Source organism: Lipotes vexillifer, unplaced genomic scaffold, assembly GCF_000442215.2.
Source record: "Lipotes vexillifer unplaced genomic scaffold, Lipotes_vexillifer_v1.1 scaffold376, whole genome shotgun sequence".
Classification (NCBI taxonomy): Eukaryota; Metazoa; Chordata; class Mammalia; order Artiodactyla; family Lipotidae; genus Lipotes; species Lipotes vexillifer.
Genome location: NW_006785037.1, coordinates 2,137,680 through 2,162,453, shown reverse-complemented (window position 1 = coordinate 2,162,453; position 24,774 = coordinate 2,137,680). Strand labels below are relative to the sequence as shown.

Here is a 24,774-nt window from a genome sequence, read left to right as displayed (position 1 = left end):
AAGCTGTCACTGTTTGCAGACGACATGATACTATACGTAGAGAATCCTAAAGATGCTACCAGAAAGCTACTAGAGCTAATCAATGAATTTGGTAAAGTAGCAAAGGAAACACTCCCATTTACCATTGCAACAAAAAGAATAAAATACCTAGGAATAAACCTACCTAAGGAGACAAAAGACCTGTATGCAGAAAACTATAAGACACTGATGAAAGAAATTAAAGATGATACAAACAGATGGAGATATATATCATGTTCTTGGATTGGAAGAATCAACATTTTGAAAATGACTATACTACACAAAGCAATCTACAGATTCCATGCAATCCCTATCAAACTAACAATGGCATTTTTCACAGAACTAGAACAAAAAATTTCACAATTAGTATGGAAACACAAAATACCCTGAATAGCCAAAACAATCTTGAGAACGAAAAACGCAGCTGGAGGAATCAGGCTCCTTGACTTCAGACTATACTACAAAGCTACAGTAATCAAGACAATGTGGTACTGGCCCAAAAACAGAGACATAGATCAATGGAACAAGATAGAAAGCCTAGGGATAAACCCACACACCTATGGTCAACTAATCTATGAGGCAAGGATATACAATGGAGAGGCAAGGATATACAATGGAGAAAAGACAGTCTCTTCAATAAATGGTGCTGGGAAAACTGGACAGGTACATGTAAAAGAATGAAACTAGAACACTCTCTAACACCATACACAGAAATAAACTCAAAATGGATGAAAGATCTAAGTGTAAGGCCAGACACTATAAAACTCTTAGAGGAAAACATAGGCAGAACACTCTATGACATAAATCACAGCAAGATCCTTTTTGACCCACCTCCTAGAGAAATGGAAATAAAAACAAAAATAAACAAATGGGACCTAATGAAACTTAAAAGCTTTTGCACAGCGAAGGAAAACATAAACAAGACGAAAAGACAACCTTCAGAATGGGAAAAAATATTTGCAAATGAAGCAAATGACAAAGGATTAATCTCCAAAATTTACAAGCAGCTCATGAAGCTTAGTATGAAAAAAACAAACAACCCAATCTAAAAATGGGCAGAAGACCTAAATAGACATTTCTTGAAAGAAGATATACAGATTGCCAACAAACACATGAAAGAATGCTCAACATCATTAATCATTAGGGAAATGCAAATCAAAACTACAATGAGGTATCACCTCACACCAGTCAGAATGGACATCATCAAAATTGTACAAACAATAAATGCTGGAGAGGGTGTGGAGAAAAGGGAACCCTCTTGCACTGTTGGTGGGAATGTAAATTGATACAGCCACCCTGCAGAATAGTATGGAAGTTCCTTAAAATACTAAAAATAGAACTACCATACACCCAGCACTCCCACTACTGGGCATATACCCTGGGAAAACCATAATTCAAAAAGAGTCAGGTATCACAATGTTCATTGCAGCTCTATATAGAATAACCAGGACATGGAAGCCGTCTAAGTGTCCATCAACAGATAAATGGATAAAGAAGATGTGGCACATATATACAATGGAATATTACTCAGCCGTAATAAGAAACGAAATTGAGTCATTTTTAGTGAGGTGAATGGAGCTAGAGTCTGTCAATGCAGAGTGAAGTAAGTCAGAAAGAGAAAAACAAATACTGCGTGCTAACACATATATATGGAATCTAAAAAAAGAAATGGTTATGAAGAACCTAGGGGCAGGACAGTAATAATGATGCAGTTGTAGAGAATGGACTTGAGGACACGGGGAGGGGGAAGGATAAGCTGGGACGAAGTGAGAGAGTGGCATGGACATATATACACTACCAAATGCAAAATAGATAGCTAGTGGGAAGCAGCCGCATAGCACAGGGAGGTCAGCTCGGTGCTTTGTGACCATCTAGAGGGGTGGGATAGGGAGGGTGGGAGGGAGGGAGACGCAAGAGGGAGGAGAGGGAGGAGCTATGGGGATATATGTATATATATGTATATGTATAGCTGATTCACTTTGTTATAAAACACACCATTGTTTAGCAATTATACTCCAATAAAGATGTTTTTTAAAAATGTACTGAAATTATGTATATAAAGGAGTTTTTATCAAAAAGCCCTTCTTTTTAAGTTAAAGTAATGTTTATGTAGTTAACTTTCCCACTTATCATCAAAAGAAAATAACTTTCATTTCTTTCAAAGAATAATTAATTTGGCTAATATGAAAAGCACTTTACAACATATTGATAACACTCCATCTGAGGATTTTAAGTGGATTGTTACAAAAAAATCATTTTCCTTTCTGTGTGTGTGTACTATTCATTTTTAAGGCTGTTAGCAGGCAAGAAAAAGTGCACTTAATCCAATTTTGCTTCTACTTGAAGAATTTTTTTGTCCACTAAAACTATTATGGACATAGTCTTTTTATGCCATATGTGCTTGAAGTTCCCATCTTGCCAGAAATATAGATTTTTTTAAATACAGAGAACTCTCTCGTCTCAGAAAAATATTCTTTTACGCAGAAAAGCAATCATCTCATTAACTAGAATGTGAAATGAGACAAACGACAGGACAAAAAAGGAACAAACACATTGTCATACAGGAAGAATGTGCTAGCGTGTAAGAGCTTATGCATTACTGTTGTTAAGACAAATAATGTGATATATCAACAAAATGTAATATACTATGTAAAAATTTTTGTAAGCATGAGGTGTGTATTGTTTGCAGGATGGCTATCCTTGTTGATAATATTCATTATTATATTTCAGCCTAAGGAGAATGACGGTTTTAATTCAGATGTAATTCAGCAAAGACCACTGTGTAATCATTATAGCCATCAACAAACTGATTCATGTGCAGTTGGTCCAAAAGTTACAAAAGCTGTTTCTGAGTTCTTGTTTGTACCCACCATTTTAAGATTACATCAGAATTAAAGCATGCAGGACTTGAACTGACTTCAAAGACTAAACTTAGACTTCTAGCTAGTTTAGCTTTTTTCTTTTATTGGTTCATGTTTTCCATTTGGCTTCCATATCCTGTTTTAGCTTGATGCCCCTTCTAGAATTTCATTTACAAATCTTACAGCCTTGGTTGGTGAAACATACTAATTAATGTTGTGGTAGAGGCTGAGGATTTTAGCAACCTCATGCCTCCTGTTTGGAAAAATATCTGCTGTTTTTCCACCCCATGTCTAGCACCATACTGAACATGGCAAAATGCATCTTAAGTGGACATCTAAATGCATTTAATCAAAATGCATTTAAGGAGGACTGTTTACACTGTCTGCTGCCAATACTATTAATCGTGAAGCTCAATCCTTTCAGTGCAACAGAAATATGAGATCTACTTTTTCCTACTTAGATTTTTTCAAGAAAAAACAATAAAGTAAAAACAGGTTATTTTATGATTTTTTTAAGTCCCAAGTAATGCTTAAGCCAACAGCATTCCAGCTTTATAAAATGGACAATCCCATGGGCTTTGTAAATCTCTTATGAATGCATTAAGAATGACCAATTTAAGGGACAAATTCCAGTTCCATAGGTCTTTGGCCTGTCTGAGAATCCTGGATAGGCAACCAAGCTCTGATTTGCAGCTTTATGCTTGAAGAAGGTTTTTTGGTGACCATCTTCTCGAAAAATCTTGGTTAGTGCTATGGTATATCCGTCATATTTTAGTTGGAATTGAATAAAGTTAAAAATACTTGTGTTAATATGCCTACTATGCTTTTAACAGATCCAGAAAGTGCCATATATTTTTGATTGAGTCTAATTAGGGTCACTTTATTTGCATGCCATTTTGTGACAGTGCAGGTACAATTCCATTCAGTGTTTTTTTGAGCAGCATGTAGGGTCCAGGCTTTTAGTAGGTTTAAAATGTTTGAAGAAATAGTTAGATGGTTTTATAAGCACCATACTTTGTAGCTCCTGAAATTATAGTTAAATTTTTGATTCTTGGTAAAAGACAATGTGACCTTAAAAATAAATAAAAATTTTGAAATAAAAATTTTCAATTTTTGGATTTCCCCAACTCTAGCTAACTGATAAAGAGGAAAAACAAGCGACTCTTGAAATTCTGAATTCAGTGTGCCCGGAATATAACACCCTTGTTTAGTGAGCTGACTTGGCTACGTTAGTTGGTCATCAACCAAAGGAGATGGAAAGGATACTTTGTGAATCTGTGCTGTAGATGTAGCAACCTACACTGCCAAGTTCAAGCTCTGTTTGCCAAGTTACCTTATCCAAATCCTCACGTATTTGAAAGCTTTATGTGTCCCTTGAGACATTTTGATGAATGTGATTCCACCATACTTCCAAGAACCTGGGGATTCAATATTAAATAATGAAAAGGTAATTTATAATACATTTACCTTGAGCTCTGACGGCAATGTTTGTGTTAACATAGCCCCTGTGTTCCGTCTAATGTGTGTGTGTGCAAACATAAAGGAACGACAAGTTGGTTCCAAAACAAGTTTAAAAATGTATGAGGAAAAAGAGAACAGTTTAAAAATGTATGTGGCTTGCTTAAGGCTGTTTTCCTCACAATTTAAAAATATCTCTTCCAAGATGGCATGTTCTGATTTTTCTAATATTTAACTGAAAGCTTCTTTTGAAATACAGAGAAACCTGGTTCAGAAATGTATTCCTTGACTTCTACTTTTTAACATTATTTATTTATTTGTCTATCTATTTATTTATTGGCTGCATTGGTTCTTCATTGCATTGTGTGGGCTTCTCATTGCAGTAGCTTCTCTTGTTGTGGAGCACGGGCTTTAGGCACATGGGCTTCAGCAGTTGCAGCATCCGGGCCCTAGAGCGTGCAGACTTCAGTAGCTGTGGTGCATGGGCTCAGTAGTTGTGGCTCGAGGGCTCTAGAGAGCAGGCTCAGTAGCTGTGGTGCACAGGCTTAGTTGCTCCATGGCATGTGGGATCATCCTGGATGAGGGATCGAACCCGTGTCCCTTGCATTAGCAGGCAGATTCTTTTTTTTTTTTTAACATCTTTATTGGAGTATAATTGCTTTACAATGGTGTGTTAGTTTCTGCTTTAAAACAGAGTGAATCAGCTATACATAGACATATATCCCCATATCTCCTCCCTCTTGTATCTCCCTCCCACCCTCCCTATCCTATCCCTCTAGGTGGTCACAAAGCACTGAGCTGATCTCCCTGTGCTATGCGGCTGCTTCCCACTAGCTATCTGTTTTACATTTGGTAGTGTATATATGTCCATGCCACTCTCTCACTTCGTCCCAGCTTACCTTTCCCCCTCTCCGTGACCTCAAGTCCATTCTCTACGTCTGTGTCTTTATTCCTGTCCTAGCAGGCAGATTCTTAACCACTGCACCACCAGGGAAGTCCCGACTTCTACTTTTAAAACATATACCACAATTCTCAGAAGGCCATGTATAGCAATACTCCTACTTTACTAAAGGAGGTAAAAAGAAAGGGCCAAAATGATAAAACCTATTGCTTACGTTCTTATTCACGTTCTTGTACAAAGTGAATGACTAAGTTGTGGTCAGCACTAATAATATCTGAATTTCCTTACTATAGTGATGATGATAGTGATCATGATGATGTTCGCGAATACTTATTAAATGGTTATTAATTACCAGCTTGTTCTACATTCCTTACAAGAACCAGAACCATCAGTAAAAGTTATTATTTTACCGATGAGACAACGGGGGCACAAAGAGGTTAGTTTATCCATGGTTACACTGCTAACAGCTTATACCATGAAACCATGATGACTTCCAGCATTAATTCCCTTTTGAGCCTATCCAACTATCATTATGACACCTAGCCTCAGTGTCAAGGGAGAATTAAAGTCCAAGTCTCATATGAAGCAAATTAGTCTTCTCATTTGATATTAATAATAACATTGTTTCTTTCCTAGAAACAGAATAGATGCTTAAGTAGTAAATGCAGATCTCATCCCTCTATGGCAGATAGGTATAATAATCTCTCTAGAAGTATTTGATTTTTCTAAAATGTGATGCTTGGCTTTAGTTTTAGACTCTAATACTTGGCATAAAGATACTGACATTGATACAATATATTTTGATAATACAATGCTTAGATTATACTTTTGTATTTTTGGTCATGTAAGAATTGATTAGCCAGTTGAACTCTCAACCAATGAAGTGAGAAGGTCTTTTTTTTTAATGTGGAAGTTATTTTTTGAATGATCTCTGAGATGTACTTTATGGCATGGTAAGTTAAATGTTCATGTATATGTGTGTGTGCATGGGTATAAGTTTTCATGTAAATACTTACATACGCTCATGATACTGTTGTTCATGGGTGATAGCAATATGGATGCTGTATAGCTTCCATTTCACTTGTCAAAAATAGTTTTATGATATTCTTTGATTGGAACATTGGTCAAGCTAGGCCAGGCCATAGTATTATAAAAAACCCTGAAATCTAAGTGGCTTAAAATAAAAAACTGAATGGTACTTGGGTATGATTTAGGTGGATTCTTGAAGTTTTAGCTCTGTTTTTATGAATTTATAAATCATCCTTTCTGTATCCTCGGTGCAAGTTGAGATTACTAAAGTTACAGGAAGCACACAGACAGGGATTGCACATGTTTCCTGTCCTGCACAGAACTAAACTGGAAATCACACAATATAGGTTTGCTTACCTTTAATTTTTTACTGTATAAATATAAGATTGAGCTATAAGAACCTAAGAAATATTTGTGGACTTCTGGCACTGGACATGATGAAGTAACTAGTATCAGACCTCCTTTTCTGCCATAAACAACTATTAATCTTTTGACCTAAAGCAAATAGACTGCCAGTTATTTCTCCAGCAAAAAGAAAGGAGGTGGTTTTCAGCATCAGCAGAGAATTACAATTTAGGGTCTGCAATCATGGCAAGCCATGTGCAAGTCCCCGCACAGTAAGGGAAGGAGAACTCCTTTATAGAGGGGAAAAGGAGGTTGGAAGGGCTCTAGTAAACAAAGACCCTATAGCTTTTCATTAGCTGAGTTATTGCCAGGAAGGAAGAGGAGTCTTTCTTCTTCCTGTGGGGCTCTGCTATTATCACAGGGTGTGAGAACTTCCCCTTCAGCCCTCCTGGCTCTATTTAATTGAGGTTTCTATTTATTAATTTTTTACATTTCCCCCTTTTAATCAAGATCTTTCTCTGAAAGCATCACTGATCAGGAGTCAGGTTTTCAGTTTCAGTGGCTTTTTGTCCCTCAGTGCCAGGAAGGATCTTTCCTGGGTGTAGTGTCTCACGTCAGAGGGAAAGTACACAGACTGGAAACCTATTGAGATCACATCTGAGTAGCAAGAAGAGGTGGGAGGGAGGACTCTTAGGCACTTTTTATCTAAAGTCCTGTTAACAGATTATAGACGCTGGAGATCTAAAGTGTTATGTCATTATCAAAGGTTTGGTGGCAAGCTTCCAAGAGGCCTGGTCAGAAATGCTGGGAAAGCTGTCTCATCAGGTGTCATCTGCTTCAATTCTGGGAAATCTTTACTTTCAGCTCACCAGATTATGTGCAGGTCCAGTCAAGATTTGGTGCTTTCTTTAGGTGTGTCATGTGAATCCAAGAGTCTATTCCCCAAACTTTGGCGGCATCATATGGTAATTCTATGTTTAATTATTTTTTTGAGGAAATACCATACCATTTTCCATAGTGACTACAACATTTTATATTCTTACCAACAGGACATAAGAGTTCCAATTTTTCCACATCCTTCCCAACACTGGTTATTTTCTATTTAAAAAAAAAATCCATCATGATGGGTATGAAATGGTATCTCATTGTTGTTTTGACTTGAATTTCCCAAATGATTAGTGATGTTGAGCATCTAATTGGCCATTGGACATCTTCTTGGAGAAATGTCTATTCAAGTTCTGTGCCCATTTTTTAATTTGTTTGGTTTTTTTTTTGTTGTTGTTGAATTGTAGGAGTTCTTTATGTATTCTGAATACTAACAGCTTATCAGACATAGGATTTGCAAATATTTTCTCTTATTCTGTAGGTTGCCTTATACTCTGTTGATTGAGTCTTTTGATGCCCCAAATTTTAAATTTTGTTATACTCTGCTTTATCTAATTTTTCTTTTGTTGCTTGTGCTTTTGATGTCATATCCAAGAAATCATTGCAAAATCCAATGTCATGAAGCTTCTCTTGTATTTTCTTCTGAGTTTTATAGTTTTAGCTCTTACCTTTAGGTCTTTGATTCAATTTGAGTTAATTTTTGTATAAGATATGGAAAGGGTCCAAATTCATTTTTTTTTTTGCAAGATTCTCAACACGATTTGTTGAAAAGACTGTCCTTTCAAAATTGAATGGTCTTGGCACCCTTATGGAAAGTCATTTCACTGTATATGTGAGGGGGTTTTGGGGCGGAGCGGTGCTCTAGTCTATTGCATTGGTCTATATGTCTGTCTTTATGCAAGTACCACATATTTTTGTAATTGGGAAGTGTGCATCCTCCAACTTTGTCCTTCTTTTTCAACTTTGTTTGGCTATTTATGGACATACACCACCTTAACCAAGTAGTAAAAGTTAACATTACAAGAAATGAGGACAGCTGACATTGTGCCCCTCCTGAAAGGATGCACTGAGAAGGACATAGCATCACTTCTGTGTTATTCCTGCCAAACGAACAAACAAAAAAACCTCTCCTGAAAAAATGAGAATATATCAAACTTTCAAAAAAAAAATGTCAAGAGCGGGCTTCCCTGGTGGCGCAGTGGTTAAGAATCTGCCTGCCAATGCAGGGAACAGGGGTTCGAACCCTGGTCCGGGAAGATCCCACATGCCGTGGAGCAACTAAGCCCGTGCGCCACAACTACTGAGCCTGCACTCTAGAGCCTGCAATCCACAACAACTGAAGCCCGCACACCTAGAGCCGGTGCTCCGCAGCAAGAGATGCCACTGCAATGAGAAGCCTGCGCACTGCGAGGAAGAGTAGCCCCTCGCTCGCCGCAACTAGAGAAAGCCTGTGCGCAGCAATGCAGACTCAATGCAGACAAAAATAAATAAGTAAGTAAGTAAATAAATAAATAAATAAAAATGTCAAGGGTATGAAAGACAAAGACAGAGGCCATCTTCCATATTGAAGGAAATTAAAGGGACATGATAACTAAATGCGATATGTGATCCTGGATTGGATTGTAGACTTGTAAAGAATATTGTCAGGACAATCAGTGAAATTTGAGCAGGATCTGTGAATTAGACGGTAGTATTGTTTCAGTGTTAATTCCCTGAATCTGGGTCATTATATCTACAGCTTACTTTCAAATTGTTAAAAATTATATTATACAAAATTACGTATAATATCAAAAGTTATGTATAATATATATACATATACAGAGACATAGGAACAGAGGGAGATTAGAAAGATAGAATAACTAAGCAAATGTGGCAAAAGGTTAAAAATTAAATGTTACCAGTTAAGAGTACTTGGGAGTTCTTTGTACTATTGCAATTTTCTGTAAGCTTAAAATTAATTCAAAGTAAAATTTTAAAAATAGAAGAATGATGGCTAAATATAGACATTTTCAGAAAAACAAAAGCTAAGGAAATTTGTTGGCACTAGACCTGCAGTGCAGGAAATACTTAGGAAGTTCCCAGGACTGGATAGAAATAATCCCAGATGGGAGCCTGCATCTGCAGGAAAGAAGAAAAGCACTGGAAATGGTAAGATTTCTAAACAGCACTTTCAGACTTGTAATTCTATATGGTGGATTAAGCACATGTGTTTAGATCCTCTTCCTCCAAACCCCTAAAAACTACTGTAAAGGATAAAGTTATAAACCCGCAAAAATAAATAGAGGGCATCAGTTGACCAGAGGTTTCAACAAATTTCTTAAGACTGAAGGTGGGTGATGGGGTAAATACTTAATGAGGCAGAGAGGAAGAAACCTCACTTAAAAGAAGGCATGGTGGATATTGTAGTTGAGGAGACTGTACAACTCCTTCTCATAAACCTGGAGAGGCCAGGTCTTCTGAGACAGCAAAATATGGGGCTGAAAATAGAAGAGTTACTGTAAAGTTTGTAGGCAAAACATTTAACACACAGGCATCTCTGTAGAGAATGACCCATTCTCCCCAAGCAGAGAAAAAGAGACAGAAAGCAAGAGTGAGAGGGAAAGACTGATTGATTTCATTTCAAAAGAAATGGAAAGATGCCATTTGTTTCTTTTTTGTGTGTGGTGAAACCACTTAAGATCCACTCTCTCAGTAAATTTCAAGAATATAATACAGTATTGTTAACTATAGTCACCATGCTGTACATTAGATGCTCAGAACTGATTCATCTTAGTACAAACTGAAAGTTTGTAACCATTTGACAGTATCTCCCCATTTCCCCATTTTCACCCCTCAGCCCCTGGCAACCACCATTCTTCTCTCTGATTCTATGACTTTGACTTTTTTTTAGATTTCACATAGAAATGAGATCATACAATATTTGTCTTTCTGTGTCTGGCTTATTTCACTTAGCATAATGCCCTCCAGGTTTATCCGTGTTGTTGCAAATGGGGGGATTTCCTTTTTATGGCTGAATAATATTCCATTGTATATAATTTCACAGTGTATGCATACATTAAAGCATCACATTGCACACTTTAACAAGAACAAAAAAATCACATTGTACAACCTAAGTTTATACAGTTTTTCTTTGTCAATTATACCCCAATAAAGTTGGGGGAAAAGGAATTTAAACAAATTCATAAGACCAAAAGCCAAACACCAACAAACAAAAGAAATGAAATTACTTGTCTGGTGAGAGACTGGGCAGTGAGCATGTGAATTAGTGCCTTGATCAGCACACGACCTTCTCATTTCATTTTATAAATGAAAGCCTAATGGCTGCTCCCTGTCTGCTCACCTAAAGTGACACCTGCCAGTTGACAAGCCCTGCCATGGACACAGAGCTGGCAGTGAACTTTTATATTGCCTCATTCTTAAGTATGCACGGGCAACCGAAAATCTTCGGAGCTAGAAGTGTGCAACGTTAAAGAAAAACAAAACAAAAATTAGTCCCTAGGAGTTGATTCATGGAAAAAAACAACTTTAAAAACTTTACAATTAGTGTCCTCAGATATATCTATATCTATAACTGAGAGGGAGAGAGAGGGAGATCCCAGGAAACAAAAGAATCGAAATTAGAGTCTCAAACTGATATCTATACACCCATGTTCATAGCAGCATTGTGCACAATAGCCAAAGGTGAAAACAACCTCAGTGTCCGTTGACAGAACCATGAATATATAAACAAAATGTGGTATATATGTACAATGGCCATAAAAAGAAAGGAAAGAAAGGAAATTTGACAACATGAATGAACCTTGAGGACATTATACTAAGTGAAGTAAGCCAGTCAGAAAGAGACAAACACGGTATGATTCTACTTATATGAGATACCTAGAGTAGTCAAATTCATAGAGATAGAAAGTAGAGCAGTTGGGGAATCCCTGGTGGTCCAGTGGATAGGACTCCATGCTGAGGATGTGGATTCAATCCCTGGTCGGGGAAGTAAGATCCCCCCAGAAAAGTAGAACAAGTCGTTGCCCGGAGCTATAGGGAGGGGTAGGGTGACGTGGGATGGAGTGGGCGTGGAATAGGGAGTTGTTTGATGGGTGAGCATTTTCAGTCTTGTAAGACGAAAACGTTTTGGAGACTGGTTGCAAAACAATGTAAATATACTTACTACTACTGAACTGTACATTTAAAAATGGCTAAGGGGGCTTCCCTGGTGGCGCAGTGGTTGAGAGTCCGCCTGCCGATGCAGGGACACGAGTTCATGCCCCGGTCCGGGAAAATCCCACATGCCGTGGAGCGGCTGGGCCCGTGAGCCATGGCCGCTGAGCCTGTGCGTCCGGAGCCTGTGCTCAGCAACGGGAGAGGCCACAACAGTGAGAGGCCCGTGTACTGCAAAAAAAAAAAAAAAAAAATGGCTAAGATGTTAAATTTTATGTGTATTTTACCATAATTTTAATAATAATAATAACAATAACAAAAGATGCTTACAGGCAGAATTCCTTCCCACATCCAAAGTATAGGTTATAAAAGATTTGGGAGGTAGGAGGGGATGAAGATATCTGAAAGGGTAGGATCATTAATATCATGATCTAAAAAGGGTATAGAAATGTTGTTAATAATTGATAGAGCCAGAAATAAAAGTCAAAGTATATTAAAGTTACTAATGCAACTTAGTTAAAGTGAAACAAAGTTTTCAAACTCTATTTGAAAAAAACTTCAACACATAGAATCAATTTTACCTTCATGCATAAAGAGCAGGGAATGTCCTAGTTGTTTACACTTTCAGAAAACAGTGATATCAATTAAAGTGTTAGCAGTAGGGCCCAATTTATTTTATTTTATTTTATTTTTTAATAAATTTATTTATTTATTTTTTATTTTTGGCTGCGTTGGGTCTTCGTTACTGCCCACGGGCTTTCTCTAGTTGCGGCGAGTGGGGGTTACTCTTCGTTGCAGTGTGCGGGCTTCTCATTGCGGTGGCTTCTCTTGTGAAGAGCACGGGCTCTAGGCATGCGAGCTTCAGTAGTTGCGGCACGCAGGCTCAGTAGTTGCGGTGCATGGGCCCAGCCGCTCCGCGGCATGTGGGATCTTCCCGGACCAGGGCTCGAACCCGTGTCCCCTGCATTGGCAAGTGGATTCTTAACCACTGTGCCACCAGGGAAGTCCCCCAATTTATTAAGATAATCAATGATCACTGCAGACTTATAAGGGTCAGGGTTACATCTCACAGACATAAACTTTAAAGATCATGGTTCTTATGACTTGTTTGTACAAATCACTTACAAGGAAAGTTTTAGTAACAGAAAACAGAATAGGATTATCTATTTTCACACAGATTTCCACATTGAAGAAAGTAAGATAGGGCCTGTTATCAAGTCACCACTTCTGAGGAAAGAGCTCTGTGATGCAGAAGATTTCTGCTTTTCTCTAGCCTCCAGGGAAGAGGCAGGACTGGCTGACATTGAGCCCCTGGGCCATGGCAAGGTCTACTGATTGTTTGTTCTGGTCATACCATGCCCTATCTGGAATAATAAATAGGATACCTTGTCTCAAAAAGTCTTAATATCTCCTCTGGGAAGAATGAGAATTTTTCTTTTTCTTTTTAGATTTCTTTCACTAAGGGCAAACATTTAGAATATCATTGTTACCACTGATGGGGACAATCAGCTTGAGGAACTTAAAACACACATTATGAAAAAAGGGGAGAGGGGACAAGAGCATTCAACACATGGAATGAGGCATATATATTTTTTATCTATTAGTAACCAGTAGAGTAACTAAAAAGGTGATACTGGGAGAAGCGGAGGAGGGGTAGTAAGGAGATATAACTGAGCTCAATGCTTATCATAGTAGGAAGTTAATAGATAATGTCTTATATTGATAGATCAAGAAATTTATTTGATAGCATGTTATGCTATGATACTGAAGGGGAGCCAAATATGCCACCCCAAAATATACCATTTTGGCATATTGATTATTTTGAATTAAAGTTACTGAAGAAACAGCTGGGTAAGAAGGACATGCTGACCCTTCTTTATCCCATTGAAAGCAGGAAATAAGTCTCCCATGTAGCAGGAGCTAGAGAGACCTCCTTGTCACTAGAGGTAGAGAATTTAGAGCTCTCTAGAAGGCTGTATAAACAAATCTCATTATTGATATTTCACTAATTTACTACCTCAAGTCCAATTTTCTTTGTCTTGTCAGTTCTTCAAAAATTTATTGTGTCTTTGTCTAAAAGGTATAAAAGCTGCCTGCTTTGGTCATTTCTTTGAGTCACATATTTTTTATGAGCTCCTATACATATGAAATTAAATTTGTGTTTCTCCTGTTAATTTGTCTTATGTCAATTTAATTATTAGACCAGCCAATAGAAGGGAAGAAAGGAAAAGTTTTCCTTCCCTATAATATGATAGCACATTATTGCATGATGGTAGAATAGTATTAATGCTTTCACATGATAGCATATCATTGCATAATGATAGCTATGATTCATAAATGTAAAGCTAATCAACCGAAGAAATGGTAAAAGTAATTACTTCTGGAAAGAAGGATGTCAGTGGGGCATATCAAGAGAGAGAACTTTATAACCATGAGCATGGATTAGTTTCCTTATTAGGTGACTCCGGGCAAGAAACTGAAAAGGTAGACTGGAGCAGACTAGAACTTGCTCTTTCACTATGTTAGGAGCATGATCTTGACCTGCAAGCTATGAGAAGGCCTTGACAATCTTAATCTGGGAAGGAAATTGTCAGTTGTGTGGGGATAGCCAACATAGGAGTCCCTTATGAAGCCTCCCTAAGGCTGGGAGGGGGCCCAGTATTGCCTCTGGCTCTGGCTTATTCCCAACCCTCCCTACCTCCCTTCCTCTTCCTTTCTCTCCTTCAACAAATATTTATGAGTGTTTCCTATGTGCTGAAAACGTTACTGTATTACAATTATTGACCAGAGAGTCAGTGTTCCCCCAGGTATGGGACAATTCACTGCAAGAGGATTTTAAGTGGTACCCAGCCACTGCACTAAACAAACAGAACAAAACAAATCACATAAATTGCAAGAATAAAAAAAAGAGACGGGGAAACCTATAAATTAAAAGAGAAGTAAAAGACATTTCAAGCAGTTGCAACATGTAGCCCTTATTTGGATCCTGAGTCAAACAGTATTTTATTTATTTTATTATTATTATTATTATTTTTGCGGTACATGGACCTCTCACTGTTGTGGCGGAGCACAGGCTCCAGACGTGCAGGCTCAGCGGCCATGGCTCATGGGCCCAGCCGCTCCGCGGCATGTGCGATCTTCCCAGACCAGGGCACGAACCCGTGTCCCCTGCATCGGCAGGCGGACTCTCAACCACTGTGCCACCAGGGAAGCCCTGGAATATTATTGGTTTTGATCTGTGTTTTCCAGATATAAGGAAACCCTTCCTCTCATGCTAATTATGACAAAGCAATTTGGTAAATCACCCCTCTGTAAGTAGAACTAAAACGTTTATCTTTTCTCTCTACCTGATCCATCCAGAAATCAGAAACTCTTAGGTTCTGAACAGACTTATCAGGTGAACAAGAAAGGCTGCCTCCTGGCAGGTACAGGAATTTTGATATTTTGGGGAACTCTAGAGGAGAGAAGTTCACCCAGGCAGAATCTAATGGCAAGTCCTTGGCATGACTTTCCCGGCCTTGAGAGGCCTATTAAAAGTTGTCTGAACAAACATATGGACACCAAGGGGGGAAAGTGGTGTGGTGGGTGGTGGTGGTGTGATGAACTGGGAGATTGGGATTGACATATATACACTAACATGTATAAAATAGATAATTAATAAGAACCTGCTGTATAAAAAAAATCAATAAAATAAAATTCAAAAATTCAAACAAAAAAAAGTTGTCTGAGACTCCTTATGAAGAGTTCCAGTACAGCCAGTGTAAAAAACCCTATGTGACCAATTAACCAGACTTATTTGGTAAACAAATTAGTCTTAATTTGGCTATATTTGGTAAAAGTGAGGGTAATTTTAGAAAGAAAAAGATTATGTTTCAATGGATATTAAATTCTAGTTCTGTTACTTGAGGTCTCTAAGACTCACCTCCCAGATAACTCACCTCACAGATATATAATATGTCTTTGAGTTCTTCGGTAGGAACTAAGGCCCCCACTCGGTTCCTGGAGGAACATAACTTCAGGCTGAGCACAAGATTCCCGGAACACCACCTTGTTTCTTCACCACCAGCCAATCACAGGAAAGTCACATACTCTGCAGCCCTCACCCCAAATTTTGCGCTTAAAAACTCTTCCTCCCAAACCATTGAAGAATTCGGGTTTTTTTGAGCATGGGCTGCCTGTTCTCCTTGGTTGGCCCTTGCAATAAACCTTTCTCTGCTCTAAACTCTGACGTCTCAGTTTGTTTGGCCTCACCATTTCTCAGGCACACGAACTTGTCTTCAACAACAATAAGAAGTCTGAAAAAAAGTGTTGTTGAGGTACAAGTCCACTTTGACCTTCAATTAGCACCATTTCTGTGTGGCTGAAAGGTTTCACTCCCCAGAGCCATCTGTTAACAAGTTGAGGACAAAGACTCCATGACCTCCTTGATAATCTTCCCTGCTAATAGCAGAACCTGGTACCTAGTAATTGCTCAACCTATATATGTTGAATCAATATCATGTATCCTATGAATCTTTCACAGTACTTGCTGAGTTGAATAATGCAGTACAAATCCAGGTTATTTCAATAAAAATCAAGTGACAACCCTAAGGCACAAGAGCCTTACTTTACACACTACTTTCCATAAACTTCCAGATGCCTTGCTTTAAAACACTTGTCTTTTACTAAAAGTCCACACAAATACTTCCATCCAAACTTGCTCAGCTTTTCCAAGCAGGTAATTGCTTCTGCAGCACCAGGGTCACGTGTCTACGGTAGTGCCTACTGCTTGGGATTGATGTTACTCAGTTTATGTCTGTCTCATCTGCTGGGCTGTGAGTTCCTGGAACTTAGCTGTCTTATTCACTCTTTACCCAAACAAGTGGCTAGATGCATAAGGATAGTCATAATGAAAATGGTTTGTGCACATAGTTGGAGCAATCCATGCCCAGGATGATTTGTGCTGTATTTGTAGGGTACATTAAAAAAAAAAATTCACATATTAATAATCTTTGAATTCCCCAATAAGTTCATATCAACTCTGTGTATTAGTAAGATCAATATCTCGACTTGACTAAGGAAACTGACTCACAAGTTCAAACCCTGAATCCAAGGTTACACAGAAAAGAGGCTAAATACGCAGATTATCTTCAACTCTGAACGGCGGGACGTGCGCTGGAGGCCTTTTGTACTCTTTGGGCCACCGTAGCCGGATCCTCTCTCCGTTCTCTCTATTTATGCGCCTGCGCGCTGCTGGAACGCCGTCCATTTTTCCAAGGACGTCGTTGTTGAGGTGAGTCTTGGGCGTTTTGTGTCCCTCGTTCGGATTCCCGTACTTGCCGCCTCCCGCTGCCTGCTGTCGGTCTACCTTGGAGCTAAATCGTTACTCTGCATCTCTGGGGCGGAAAACCTCGGACCTCTCGCCCTCGTCGACCCCAGCAGGCCCGCGTTGCGGCCTTTTAGGGGAGGACGGGAGGCGGGCTGGCGGCGCGGGTCCCACGGGGGCCGGGTTTGCTGAGGGGGCCTCTAGGGACCGCCGGGCTTTTGAGACAGCCGGCCCGGGCCCGGTGGCCGCTGCTTTTTTACCGCCTTTAGCGTGACCTTGGTTGCGTCTTTTGACCTGTCTGGTCCCAGTGTCTTCACCTACAAAAAGGGAAGGTGGTTTCTTCCTCATCCGTTCCCGAGGCTTAAGGAGCACCGTTGGCCCTTAGTGGTCGTCAGCTTTGTGGTAGCGTTTGTGATTGGAGTTGGGAAGCTGCAGGAGGGTCACCGGGCCTGTGGTAGGAGGGCAGGGGTGGGCTCCCGGCAGCCCCCTGCGCGCGCCCACGACCTTTCCGCCCCTGCCCGGGCCGCGCTCGCCGAAGGTCGGGAGGCCGGCCCGCGCGCGGCGGCCTTCAGGCTCGGGTCACAAAGTGGGCCCTGCGGGACCTGCTGGGGTCCCGCCCGAGTGTTAGTTCTTGATTGCGTGACCTTGAAATAGTCCGGTAACCTTCCTGCAGCCCGGTTTTCTCAATAAAATGGGAAAACAGCTGTCTCACAGGCTGAAATGAGTTGGTAGTAAGCTTGTAGAGTAAATGCTAGGAATGTTTGCACTTGTGATTCCCCATCCAGAGCCGCTGCTAATCTTCCCTGTAGTTGGGTGAGGTTTTTGTCGTTCTTGTTCCCTGGTTACTACTGTTGGGCTTTGATCTTGCTTATTTAGGGTGGTCGTTCACCGTGTGAGAAGATGAAACCGCGAAGCCAGTAAAGACCTTAGGGTTTGGGAGAGGAGTCGGTCCACTGTCCTGCCTGTGCTTCACTGAGTACTAAAATGCATTATGCAGAAGAGTTCTTTAGGTATCTTATGTTCTAAGAGTTGTCTTTTATTATTTTAGCTGTCAAGGAGAAAAACTACCATGGCTTCCAGTTCTTTGACAAAACCTCAGATGCGTGGCCTTCTGGCCAAGCGTCTGCGTTTTCATATTGTTGGAGCAATCATTGTCTCCTTGGGAGCTGCAACTTTCTATAAGGTATGTATGTTTTATTTTTACTTCGTGCTCATGCTCCAAAAATGTGTTTTAAATTTGAAAATGTATTTTATTTTCATAGAATATAGAGTCTTTTGTTTTTTTAAGATTTTTTTGACGTGGGCCATTTTAAAATTCTTTATTAAGCATGTTACAATACCGCTTCTGTTTTATGTTTTGGTTTTTTGGCCACGAGGCATGTGGGATCTTAGCTCCCCAACCAGGGGTCGAACCCACATCCCCTGCGTTGGAAGGTGAAGTCTTAACCACTGGACCGCCAGGGAAGGCCCTAGAGTCTTTTAAAGAAATTCCCTCTTTAATGTTCTCCTTTCCTCTTACCCTTTCTCGACCCACCGCAGTGTGATGGGAAAGTATCTTATTCCCCAGGTAGCTTGTCCTCCATCTTTAAATGAAGCTGTCTTGGTTTGCTAGGGCTGCCATAACAAAATACCACAATCTGGGTGGCTTCCACAATAGAAATTTTTTTTTCAAGGCTTAAAAATCCAAGATCAAGATAGCTGTGGGGGACTTCCCCGGCAGTCCAGTGGTTGAGACTCCGTGCTTCCACTGCAGGAGGCACTGGTTCGATCCCTGGTTGGGGAAATAAGATCCTGCATGCCCTGCGCCGCGGCCGAAACAAAAGTTGGCTGTGGGATTGATTTCTGAGGCCTCTCTCCTTGGCTTTGTATTCCTGTCTTCTCTCTCTCATCACATGGTCCTCTGTGTGTTAGCATTGTTCCTGTCTGAAATTTCTTCTCCTCTAAGGATGCTAGTCATGTTGGGTTAGGACCCACCCTAAAGACTTCATTTTAACTTAATTACCTCTTTAAGGGCCTTAATAATAGGATTCAAGATAAGTAGGATTCAAAGTGAACAAAAACTTGGTGATTTATGTTGTCTTTAGATATTGTTTCTAATAATTAAAAAAAATAAGTCCTAAATGTGATGTTACCTTTTAGTTTGCTGTGGCTGAACCAAGAAAGAAGGCATATGCAGATTTCTACAGAAATTATGATTCCATAAAAGATTTTGAGGAGATGAGGAAAGCTGGTATCTTTCAGAGTGCAAAGTGATTTTGGAATATAAAGGTAATATGGTTATTTGAAATTACTGTTTGAAATCTTTTTTAACTGTGGCAATATATATAAAATATACAGTCTTAACTTTATTTTTAAGTGTACAGTTCAGTATTGTCAAGTACATTTACATTGTTGTACAACCAGTCTTCAGAACTCTTTTCATCTAAGTAAATTTTATCTATATACCACATTTTGTTTAATCATCTGTTAGTGGACACTTGGATTGCTTTTGGCTACTGTGAATAATGCTGCTGCTTTGTGTGCAGATATCTCTTTGATACCCTGCTTTAATACTTTTTTGAGTATATACTCAGAAGTGGAGTTGCTAAGTCATATGGTAGTTCTGTTTTTAATTTTTTAAGGAACCGCCATACTATTTTACATAGTGGCTGCACCATTTTTCACTTCACCAACTTCTGTTCACAAGGGTCCCAGTTACTCCACATCATTGTGAACACTTGTTTTCTGGTTTTTTGATAGACATCCAAATGGGTGTGAGGTGTTTTATTTTGGTCTTCGTTTGCTTTTCCCTAACAGTTAATGATGTTGAGCATCTTTTCCCATGCTTTTTGGCCATTTGTGTATGTTCTCTGGAGAAATGTCTATTCAAGTCCTTTGCCCACTTTTAATTGGATTGTTTTTGTTGAGTTGTGGGAGTTATTTAAAACTCCTTATCAGATATGATTTAGATATTTTCTCCCATTCTATGGATTGCCTTTTCAGTCTGTTAATTGTGTCCTTTGATGCACAGACATTTGAAATTTTGATGGAGTCTAATTTATGTAATTTTTCTTTTGTTGCCTGTGCTTTTGGTGTCATGCTTAAGAAATTGACAGATCCAGTGTTGTAAAGTATTATATTTTCTGCAAAAGTTTTATAGTTCTATTAGCTCTTACCTTTAGGTCTTTGATCCATTTTATTAATTTTTGGATATGATGTTAAGGGAACATGAACACAGGATGTCTTTCCATTTGTTTCTTTAATTTCAGCAATGTTTTGTATCTTTCAGTATACAAGTCTTTTGCCTCCTTGGTGAAGTTTATTCCTAAGAATTGTATTTTTTTTTTTAATGCTAATGTAATTGGGGTTGTTTCCTTAATTTGCTTTTCTGATTATTCATTGTTAGTATCTAGAAACACAGCTGATTTTGTGCGTTGATTTTGTATCCTGCAGCTTTGCCGAGTTTATTCTAACAGTTTTTTGTGTGTGTGTGAAATCTTTTTGGGATTTCTGCATATAAGATCAGGTCATCTGCAGAGATAGTTTTACTTCTTCCTTTGCAATTTGGATGTCTTTTATTTCTTTTTCTTCCCTAATTGCTCTGACTAGGACTTCCAGTACTATGTTGAAGAGAAGGGGTAAGAATGGGCATCCTTTTTTTTTTTTTTTCCTGACCTTGGAGAAGCTTTTTTTTTTTTTTTTTTGCATTACGCGGGCCTCTCACTGTTGTGGCCTCTCCCGTTGCGGAGCACAGGCTCCGGACGCGCAGGCTCAGCGGCCATGGCTCAAGGGCCTAGCTGCTCCGTGGCATGTGGGATGTTCCCGGACCGGGGCACGAACCTGTGTCCCCTGCATCGGCAGGCGGACTCTCAACCACTGTGCCACCAGGGAAGCCCTGGAGAAGCTTTTAAGCCTTTCACTATTGAGTATATTAGCTGTGGGTTTCTCGTGTATCACCTTTATTATACTGAGGTAGTTTCTTTCTGTTCTTTATTTGAATTTTTTTTAATCATGAAAAGGTATTGAATTTTTCAGATGCGTTTTCTGAATTAGTTGAGATGATCATGTGGCTCTGTGGTATATTTTCATATGTTGAATCATCCTTGGTCATGGTGTTTAATCCTTTTAATGAGCTGTTGAATTGTTTGCTAGTATTTTATTAAGGATTTTTGCATCTGTATTTGGGATATTACTCTCTAGTTTCTTGTGTTATATTTGTCTGACTTTGATATAAGGGTAATGTTGGTCTTATAGAATGTTTTATATTCCTAAATGAGTTAGTGAGTCAGTTGTTGGCCACAAGAGACATGTGAGAGGTTCAGGAAAACATGGTGGGGGGCAGTCTCTCCATCATACAGAAATGTTTAAGATGTCTTAATATAAATATATAGAAAACAAAAAATACATAGAGTGAATTTGGAAATGTTTCCCCACCCCCACCCCCCTTCAGTTTTTTTTTTTTTTTTTCCTTGCGTTATGCGGGCCTCTCACTGTTGTGGCCTCTCCCATTTGCGGAGCACAGGCTCCGGACGCGCAGGCTCAGTGGCCATGGCTCACGGGCCCAGCCGCTCCGCGGCACGTGGGATCTTCCCGAAACGGGGCACGAACCCGCGTCTCCTGCATCGGCAGGCGGACTCTCAAGCACTGCGCCACCAGGGAAGCCCCCCCCTTCAGTTTTTTGGAATAGTTTGAGGAGGATTGGTGTTAACTTCTTTAGATGTTTGGTAGAATTTTCCTGTGAAGCCATCTGATCCTGGGCTTTTCTTTGTTGGGAGGTTATTGATTGCTGATTTAATCTCCTTACTTAGTTATAAGTCTGTTAATCTGTTTCTTATTTCTTGGTAGGTTGTGTGTTTATAGGAATTATTCCATTTCATGTGGGTGATCTGATTTGGTGACATAATGTCCCTTCTTTAATTTCTGTTTTTAGTTGAGTTTTCTTTTTTCTTAGTCTGACTAAAGGTTTGTTAAATTGGTTGATCTTTGCAAATAACCAGCTCTTTTGATTTTGTTGATGTAGCTCTAGTGTTTTTCTGTTCCCTGTTTTGTTTAATCTTTATTTCCTGCTTTCGTTTAGCTTGCTTTTCTTTTTCTACCTTTTTTTTTTTTTTTTGCGGTACGCGGGCCTCTCACTGTTGCGGCCTCTCCCGTTGTGGAGCACAGGCTCCAGGCGCGCAGGCTCAGTGGCCACGGCTCACGGGCCTAGCCGCTCCGTGGCATGTGGGATCTTCCTGGACCAGGGCATGAACCTGTGTCCCCTGCATTGGCAGGTGGACTCTCAACCACAGCGCCACCAGGGAAGCCCCTTTTTCTACCTTTTTAAGGTATAAACTTAGGTTGTTGACTTGATCTTCTTTTTAAATTTCTTTTTTCTTTATTTTTTGGCTGCATTGGGTCTTCTTTGCTGTGCATGGGCTTTCTCTATTTGTGGCGAGTGGGGGCTACTCTTTGTTGCGGTGCGCAGGCTTCTCATTGTGGTGGCTTCTCGTTGCAGAGCACGGGCTCTAAGTGCGTGGGCTTCAGTAGTTGGAGCATGTGGGCTCAGTAGTTGTGGCATGTGGATCCGAGAGCACATGGGCTCAGTAGCTGTGGCTCACAGGCTCTAGAGCACGGGCTCAGTAGTTGTGGTGCATGGGCTTAGTTGCTCCACGGCATGTGGGATCTTCCCGGACCAGGGATCAAACCTGTGTCCCCTGCATTGGCAGGTAGATTCTTAACCACTGCACCACCAGGGAAGTCCTAAATTTCTTTTCTGATACCCACTTTGACCCACTGGTTGTTGGAGGGTATGTTTAATTTCAACATATTTGTGGATTTTTCTATTTTCCTTCTGGTATAAATTTCTAGTTTCATCTTTTGTGACCAGAAAAGATACTTTATGTGACTTAAGTATTTTAAAATCTATTGTCTGGTTTTATGGCCTAACATGGAAATTAATCCATATGCACTTGAGGAAAAAAATGTGTATTCTCATGTTAGGTAGAATGTTCTGTATTTGTCTCTTAGATCTGATTGGTCTGTAGTGCTCCAGTCCACTTATTTTCTTAATGATCTTCTGTCTGGTTCTTATAGCCATTATTGAAAGTATTTTAAGTCACCCACTATTACTGTAGAGCTGTCTATTTCTCCCTTCAATTCTGTTAGCATTTGCTTCACATATTTCAAAGCTCTGATGTTTGGTGCATATGTATTGATATTTATAATCTGCCTTCTTGGTGAATCATTATATAATGTCCTTTGTCTTTGTAACATTTTTTGACTTAAAGTCTGTTTTGTCTGCTAATGGTATAGCCACTCGCGCTCTCTTGATTGCTGTTTGTATGGAATCATTTTCCATCCTTAGCTTTTAAACTATGTGTGTCTTTGGATCTAAAGTGTATCTCTTGTAGACTGCTCATAGTTGGACCTTGTTTTGTATCCATTCCTCAGGTCTATGACTTTTGGGGAGTTTAAACCAACCTATTGTTATAATCTATTTTGAATTGGTAACAACTTATTTCAGTCACATACAAAAATTCTCTTTTACAACTCTGCTCCCCTGCTTTGTTACTAATGCCACAAATTGTATTTTTAGATATTGTGTACCCATTAACATAGATTTCTTTTTTTTAGAGCTTTTGTCTCTAAATCCTACAAAATTAAAAGTGGGGATATGAAACAGTTACAACACTGGCTTTTATATTTATTCATATATTTGCCTTCGCCAGTGAACTTTATATCTTCACATGGCTTTTGAGTTACTGCCTAGTGTAATTTATTTATTTATTATTTATTTTTGGCTGTGTTGGGTCTTTGTGCTTTTTTCTCTAGTGGCGGTGAGCAGGGGCTACTCTTCGTGTTGCGGTGCGCGGGCTTCTCATTGCAGTGGCTTCTCTTGTTGCGGAGCGTGAGCTGTAGGCGCACGGGATTCAGTAGTTGTGGCTTGCGGGCTCTAGAGCGCAGGCTCAGTAGTTGTGGTGCACGGGCTTAGTTGGTCTGCAGCATGTGGGATCTTCCCGGACCAGGGATCCAACTCGTGTTCCCTGCATTGGCAGGCGGATTCTTAACCACTGCTCCACCAGGGAAGTCCCTGTCTAGTGTAATTTTGTTTCAACTTGAAGAACTCTCATTGCAGATCTAGTAGTAATGAACTCCTATCTTTTAGGTTTTTTTTTTTTAATCTAGGAACGTCTTAATTTTCTTACTGATTTTTGAAGGACATTTTTGCTGGTTATAGTATTCTTGATTGGTAATTTGTGTGTGTGTGTGTGTGTGTGTGAGCACTTTGTATTTACCATCTGACATCCTTGTGACCTGCAAGGTTTCTCCTGAGAAATCCACTGATAATCTTACAGAGGCTCCCTTGTAGGCAATGAATCATTTTTTTCTTGGTGCTTCCAAGATCCATTGTCTTTGGTTTTTGACAGTTGGATTATAATGTGTCTTGGTGTTGGGTCTCTTTGGGTTCATCTAACTTCCAGTAACATCTTGTATTTATATATCCATTTCTTTCCTCAAATTTGGGAAGATTTTGGCCATTATTTCTTCAAATAAACTCTCTGCCCCTTCTCGCACTTCCAGAGTACATAGGTTGGTCTTTTTGGTGGTGTCTCATAAGTCAGTTAAACTCTGTCACCATTCTCATCAGTGCTCTGAGATAAAGATAGAAGCAGTCCCTTGGGAAGCCCTCAAATAAGCCAGAACATTGCATACAGGGTCTTCACTTTTCCTTCTGCCCTGAAGGAGGAGTCAGGAATTGGTCACTTTCCTCCTGACCACACTCCTGTATTGAGAAGGGGGTGGGGCAAGGGTGAGAAAAAAGTGCATGACATTTCCTGCCATTTTGAGTGCAGCTTTTTCAT

General features: G+C 39.6%; 2 protein-coding genes across 2 annotated transcripts in view; both read left to right on the top strand.

Annotated features, from left to right (window-relative positions):
- RGS22 (regulator of G protein signaling 22) overlaps positions 1 to 17,608 on the top strand; it is a 218,399-nt gene extending 200,791 nt beyond the window's left edge. Inside the window, exons 27-28 of the mRNA XM_007457172.1 lie at positions 16,838 to 17,137; positions 17,282 to 17,608. Coding sequence (XP_007457234.1) covers positions 16,838 to 17,137; positions 17,282 to 17,608 — 627 coding nt within the window. The remainder of the gene's footprint in view (positions 1 to 16,837; positions 17,138 to 17,281) is intronic.
- A 415-nt stretch (positions 17,609 to 18,023) lies between these two features.
- Positions 18,024 to 19,207, top strand: COX6C (cytochrome c oxidase subunit 6C). Its single transcript, XM_007457169.1, has 2 exons — positions 18,024 to 18,137; positions 19,094 to 19,207. The coding sequence occupies exons 1-2, from the start codon at positions 18,024 to 18,026 to the stop codon at positions 19,205 to 19,207; spliced, it is 228 nt and encodes a 75-aa protein (XP_007457231.1).
- Positions 19,208 to 24,774: the final 5,567 nt, after the last annotated feature.